Below are 6,160 nucleotides of genomic sequence, written 5' to 3'. Positions count from 1 at the left end.
TCTCCATTGAATTCACAAAACACAACTTTCTTAAGTTTCTCGTTATTTTATCCTTTTTAACTCACAAAATACAACTTTCTTAAATCTCATGCAGAAAAAAACGCCTTAAGTAACGTGAGATGAACGGAGTACTACTACTTTTTGGGCTATCTCATTATAGTTGAGTCATTTTTTTTGAGCAAAAAACAACGCATCTCCTCACTTAATTTAGACTCCCTATGTTTTTATCTCTCTACTCTAGTCTGTATTCTACTTTATTCTATCTTCATTTAACTCATTTTACAGTTAACACAATTTTATTAAATATTGTGCCTAAAAGAAATACTCCATATCCACTAAAGAGGGACAGAATGAGCATCATTTTCTAAAATCTCATCTTCATTTTCTTAAATTTCATTTTCAAAAGAAATCCATCACTTGTACCAGGGATGGAATGTAATTTTTAGTTTAGTTTTTGATAATATCATCTCCAACCATTTATATAAGACTTAAACTTATTTTAGTGTAAATGTCAAATCAAATTAATTTTAATCCAACTATTTACACTGCAAACTTAAAACAATATTACATATCCATTTACTTTTTATACTCACAAAATTTTAAAAATGATTTGAATTTATTTTAGTTTAAAACTAAAAATGAATATATTTTGCTAAAAGTAAAAAATGGAATGAGTTTTAGAATACTATTAGGATTATTTGTACTAAAACAAACTCAGTGTAAATGTTATATTATTTCAAATATTGATTTCACTATAACCATTTACATTAAATTCAAACATCATATATCCACTTACTTTTATGCTCACAAAATTCAAAAAGTATGATTTTTAATATATTTAAGAATAAATTCAAAAATAGATACATTTTTACCAAAAACTCAAAATAGAATGATTTTGCAAATACTACTTCATCTGTCCCACAAAAAGATGACCCGTTTTTCTTTGTGGTTTGTCCCAAAGGTTTGCTTAACACACTAAATATAACTACATAAAATCTTGTGCCGTCCAAGGTTTGCTTAAATATATACCTATACTATTTTGAACTTTAAAAATGGTCTAATATAAAATAAAACTCAATAATACTTCCCCCATCCCTTAAATTTTGTCATATTTTTCCATTTCTCTCCGTCGCACAAAATTTATCATATTTCACTTTTTACTATTTTGATAGTGGATCTCATATTCCACTAAATCATTCCAACTCACATTTTATAAAAGTAGGATCCATTATCTACTAATTTCAACTCACTTTTTATTACATTTCTTAAAACACGTGTCTGATCAAAGGGTAACAAAATTTAACGAATGGGAGGAGTAATGAACATGGACATCATCAATACTAAAATAGTGAATCTCATATTCCACTAAATCATTTCAACTCATATTTTATAAAAGTATGATCCATTCTCTATTAATTTTTTCAACTCACTTTCTATTATATTTTGTAAAACACTCAAATGATCAAAACGCTAACAAAATTTAAGGAATAAAGCTAACAAAATTTAAGGAACTAAGGGAATCATGAACATGGACATCAACAATGATCAATGCCAAAAGCGATTTATATGGGGCAAAAACAGTAAAATCACGATCGAGTAATCTGTTCAGCACCCAATAAATCATAGTAATTGAAGCTTTCCTTTTCCACTGGATTTACCACTGTCGCACTCACAAGTCGATTTTTTTCCAAAAGTTCCTTAATTCATATGCCAACCAGCAACTGAGAGAGTGAGGGAGAGGAGAGAGACATTCGGCCATACTATTTCACAAAAACAGGAACCCGAAGCTCACTTTGCATGTCGGTTTAAATTTGGGAGTAAATCGTTTAATAGGGTGAGATGCACTTCAATTTTCTCCTCATTTCACCGCATCTCTCATACTCTCTTTCTACTTTTCTGGCTTATTCGATTTTCTTTTCATGTTTTGATACTTTGAGCTAACACTGCAAAAAGAGCTGTGGTTATTTGGGGAAAGTAGATCAGGTTTAGGTGAATTTCTTTATTTTCTCTTTCATTTTTATTTATTTGAAGCAAGCATTTTTGTTGTGGTTGTACTATGTTTTAATCCGAAATGCGATTAATTCCTTATTTTGTTGTTCATCTATTTGAGAATTGAGACATCCCCAAATTCAGTTGAATCACTTAAACTTTAGAATTAATTGCTGCAATTCTGAATCTGCAACAGGAGTTGAGCTTCTCTTGATTCTTTGAGCTGAATTTGGTTTTGCAATTTTTGGATATCTATTTACATCACTCTATGTCTTTATTAACCAGCCATGGTTAGGTGAGATTGATTATGGTAGTATATTTTATACTTTTGCATCTTGACTTTAGTGGTGAAGAAGGTCCTCACTCCTCAACAGTCCACAGAAATATCATACAAGTAATTGGGCCCATCATCATGTGAATTTATAAATGCAGACTGACACAGTATTACTATTATCACTTATGTCTCTATTATAGTATATGATATAATGATTTTCAAACTTCATTGAATCTGTTGATAATTGCATCTGCATAAGTCCCCCCCCCCTCCTCTCTCTCATTCTCTGTCCCACCCTGCCTCAAAGGTGAACTCTTTAAGCTTCTAGCTTTTATTGTTTTCCTCATAATCTGATCCTTTTTTAGGACTGGTAATTGCTGTTTGCATTTCCTGCTGTATTTGAATATTTGTCACCTATTTTTTGGAGAAATTTTTACATGGTTGCAGCTTTTTGATTATCTGATGTAATTGTTGTCTATATCTTTTTTGCTTTCTTTTTGTTGATATGTTTCACACAATCTGGATGAGTTGGTCACTGACATGAAACTGTTTTTTGATTTCTTTATCTCGCATTTGAAAAACATGATTTATCCCCATATCTGATGTACTAGTATTGAATTCATCATCGTATCTGCAGATTGTAGAGAGATCCTGACATCATGAAACCTGAAGAGGGAAAACCTAATCAACCCGATAGGCATTCTAGGAAGGTATCAACGGCACTAGTTCTCATTGTGCTGAGTGGAATATCTTTCTATCTTGGTGGGATGGGTTGTTCACAAAAGTACAGATATGGGATGCCGGATATTGGCAATGTGATTCAATCTTCGAAACCTGAAGCTATTGTGCCTCTCCAAATCAAAGCTGTTACATTTCCTGAATGTGAATCGAGTTTTCAGGACTACACACCATGCACTGATCCTAAGGTGACCTCTTTTTCACTCATATCTTGGTCGAGGGCCCTTTTATTTGTGTGATATTTCTAGAGTGACTTATGGTTTGTGATTGTCGCAATGTTATAGAGGTGGAAGCGATACCAACGCCCTCGTCTCTCGTTTCTGGAGCGCCATTGCCCTCCGTTGGCGGAGAGGAACGAGTGCTTAGTTCCCCCACCTGATGGTTACAAGTCGCCAATAAAGTGGCCAAAGAGCAGGGCTGAATGTTGGTACAGGTAAGCGAACATTTCGTGCAAGAGTTACAATTTTAGAGTAATCTAGCACTGTTCAGTAATCTTGATGCCTAATTGGGTGGATTGCCTCAGGAATGTTCCATATGATTGGATTAATAAACAAAAATCGAATCAACATTGGCTGAGGAAAGAAGGGGAGAAGTTTTTTTTCCCCGGAGGTGGTACTATGTTCCCAAAAGGTGTTAGTCACTATGTTGATTTGATGCAAGATTTGATTCCAGCAATGAAGGATGGGACTATCCGGACAGCCATTGATACAGGATGTGGGGTGAGTCCTTGTTTAAAGTCAACGAGGCGTCATGGCTAATCATGGTTTTGTGACCGAGATTGATTTTTTCAGGTGGCTAGTTGGGGAGGAGATTTGCTAGACCGTGGGATTTTGGCAGTCTCTCTTGCGCCAAGGGATAACCACCAGGCTCAAGTTCAATTTGCGCTAGAACGTGGAATCCCTGCAATGCTGGGAATTATCTCAACACAGCGACTTCCTTTCCCTTCAAACTCATTTGACATGGCACATTGCTCGAGATGCCTTATTCCGTGGACTGAATATGGTAATTACTCCCCCAAAACAGAGTATTTTTACACCCGGCTTGTTTCCGTTGTGTTTTGGCTCCCAAATAAGTGCATTTTCGGCCTTTTGGGGAACAAAGCTTGTGAAAATATGTCGACGTTCTGAACTTCTTGCGTTTTGCATGCCTAATTATTCGTAAAATTGCAGTCTTGGAAGGCTTTCCTAACATATTTCGTGATATGTGACAAGTGTCACACACTTTGGTGCATAATTGAGGATTGGTGAATCCTAACCCTCATCATGTGTCGAACACTATCTGCTGCCTTGTGTACTCTAAAACACTAAAATTTGATTCTTTTCAGGTGGAATATATCTTCTAGAAATACATCGTATTCTTCGCCCTGGGGGTTTCTGGGTGCTCTCTGGCCCACCAATAAACTATCGGAGACGATCAAGGGGATGGAATTCAACTATTGAAGAGCAGGAAACAAATTTCCATCAACTGCAAGAGTTGCTGACCTCAATGTGTTTCAAATTGTATGATCAGAAAGGCGATATCGCTGTCTGGCAGAAACTATCGAATAACACTTGCTATAAGAAGCTCGATGCCCCAAATAACTACCCTCGAAAGTGTGATGATGGCACTGAACCCGATTCAGCCTGGTACACCCCAATGAGGCCTTGTCTTGTAGCACCTGATCAAAAGCACAAGGCAATAGCATTGGGCTCATTAATGAAATGGCCCAAGCGCTTGCATGCTTATCCAGAGCGCATGGGAGATGTTCGTCGTGGAAGTATTTCTGCTTTCAAGCACGATAAGAGCAAGTGGGAGATGCGGGTGAAGCACTACAAGAAGCTGCTCCCTTTGTTAGGAACCAATAAAATCAGAAATGTCATGGACATGAACACTGTGTATGGAGGTTTTGGTGCTGCATTGATTGATGATCCCATATGGGTTATGAACATCGTTTCCTCATACTCGACAAACACACTACCGGTGGTCTACGACCGTGGCCTCATCGGAACCTATCACGACTGGTAAACATGCACTCGAAAATGTGCCACTCTTCATAGTTTTTTGAGTCCTACTATCTGACTGGAATATAATGTTGACTATCTCTTAATATCTTCTAAGGTGTGAGGCTTTCTCCACGTACCCTCGAACATACGACCTCCTCCATCTAGACGGCCTCTTCACTGCTGAAAGCCAAAGGTAAACGGGTATTATGTTAGCTTAGCCACACGGTGGTGGTACATCAGCTCTAAGTAAATCCTAATTAAGGATTAATAAACCAAATTGGGGATTGATGAGCCCTAATTGGGTGGATGCACCCTATGCATGGATGTGCACAAATTTATGCCTTAGCAGTTGTTACTTAAACAGTTCACATTCTTTGTGCAGGTGTGAGATGAAGTATGTCCTACTGGAGATGGACCGCATTCTCCGGCCGAATGGGTTCGCCATAATCCGGGAGTCGGCTTATTTTGTGGACGCCATCACCACCATCGGCAAAGGGATGAGATGGGGTTGCCGGAAGGAAAACAATGAACGCGGCGACGTAAATGAGAAGATATTGGTGTGCCAGAAGAAACTGTGGCAGTCCTCCATCAAAAGTTCTAGGTAATAAGGAGAGAGTCCATGTTGTTTTTAGGTAGGATATGTATGCTACATCTAGTTGAAGAAACTTGGTGAGATCTATATTATAATAATAGTTATATGAATCATATTTTAGTCCCCTCCCCAGAAAAAAAATAATTATGAGAAATTCAAATCGTAAATCGCTTTGAATTATAATTAAAGTGCACACACTTGATTATTGAAATAGAGATATTTCTTTTAGGGGATACAAATAGAGATATTATTGATGATGAATCAATCAATATGTTGAAATAAATTTGCATATTCGATGATGAATCAATCAATATGATGGTAGTATTTTTACTACACCCCCATAAATTTTGCTTTCGTATTCTTCTTCTTCTTATCTTTAATTCTTTTAATAAGTTGTCTTAAAAGAAAATGTGTGGCGGTGTCTCCATTAATCCATAATTATAATTTGGGTTTCAGTCCCTTGTCACGTAGGAGGCATAAAATGAATTATTTATGTGTAAGATAAATAGTATTTCCTATGAACGTAATTAGTTACTTCGTCCAGCCATAAATTGGATTATTTAGAAAATTATACTCCATAATAAA

At 36.4% G+C, this 6,160-nt stretch overlaps 1 protein-coding gene across 3 annotated transcripts; it reads left to right on the top strand.

The window, feature by feature from the left end:
• The first annotated feature begins 1,591 nt into the window (after nucleotides 1-1,591).
• LOC121769551 (probable methyltransferase PMT20) lies at nucleotides 1,592-5,685 on the top strand. Of its 3 annotated transcripts, none has more exons than XM_042166396.1 (8): nucleotides 1,592-1,834; nucleotides 2,901-3,189; nucleotides 3,286-3,434; nucleotides 3,525-3,720; nucleotides 3,793-4,003; nucleotides 4,326-5,001; nucleotides 5,099-5,176; nucleotides 5,366-5,685. In XM_042166396.1, exons 2-8 carry the CDS (start codon nucleotides 2,923-2,925, stop codon nucleotides 5,586-5,588), a joined length of 1,800 nt encoding a protein of 599 aa, XP_042022330.1. In that variant the 5' UTR covers nucleotides 1,592-1,834; nucleotides 2,901-2,922; the 3' UTR covers nucleotides 5,589-5,685. The 3 variants fall into 3 exon arrangements, with proteins under 3 accessions (XP_042022330.1, XP_042022332.1, XP_042022331.1); XM_042166398.1 differs by lacking the exon at nucleotides 1,592-1,834 and adding an exon at nucleotides 1,858-1,989; XM_042166397.1 differs by lacking the exon at nucleotides 1,592-1,834 and adding an exon at nucleotides 2,428-2,570.
• The last annotated feature ends 475 nt before the right edge of the window (nucleotides 5,686-6,160 follow it).

Source organism: Salvia splendens, chromosome 15, assembly GCF_004379255.2.
Source record: "Salvia splendens isolate huo1 chromosome 15, SspV2, whole genome shotgun sequence".
Classification (NCBI taxonomy): Eukaryota; Viridiplantae; Streptophyta; class Magnoliopsida; order Lamiales; family Lamiaceae; genus Salvia; species Salvia splendens.
Note: the sequence above shows the minus strand (reverse complement) of the source record. Positions and strands in the feature narration are given on the sequence as shown.

Bases quoted from the DNA above. Each gene is read 5' to 3' on its own strand.
- LOC121769551 (XM_042166396.1), top strand. From the start codon at position 2,923: ATGAAACCTGAAGAGGGAAAACCTAATCAACCCGATAGGCATTCTAGG. The intron at 3,721-3,792 runs GTGAGTCCTTGT...TGATTTTTTCAG, and splicing joins CCATTGATACAGGATGTGGG to GTGGCTAGTTGGGGAGGAGA. The intron at 5,177-5,365 runs GTAAACGGGTAT...TTCTTTGTGCAG, and splicing joins TTCACTGCTGAAAGCCAAAG to GTGTGAGATGAAGTATGTCC.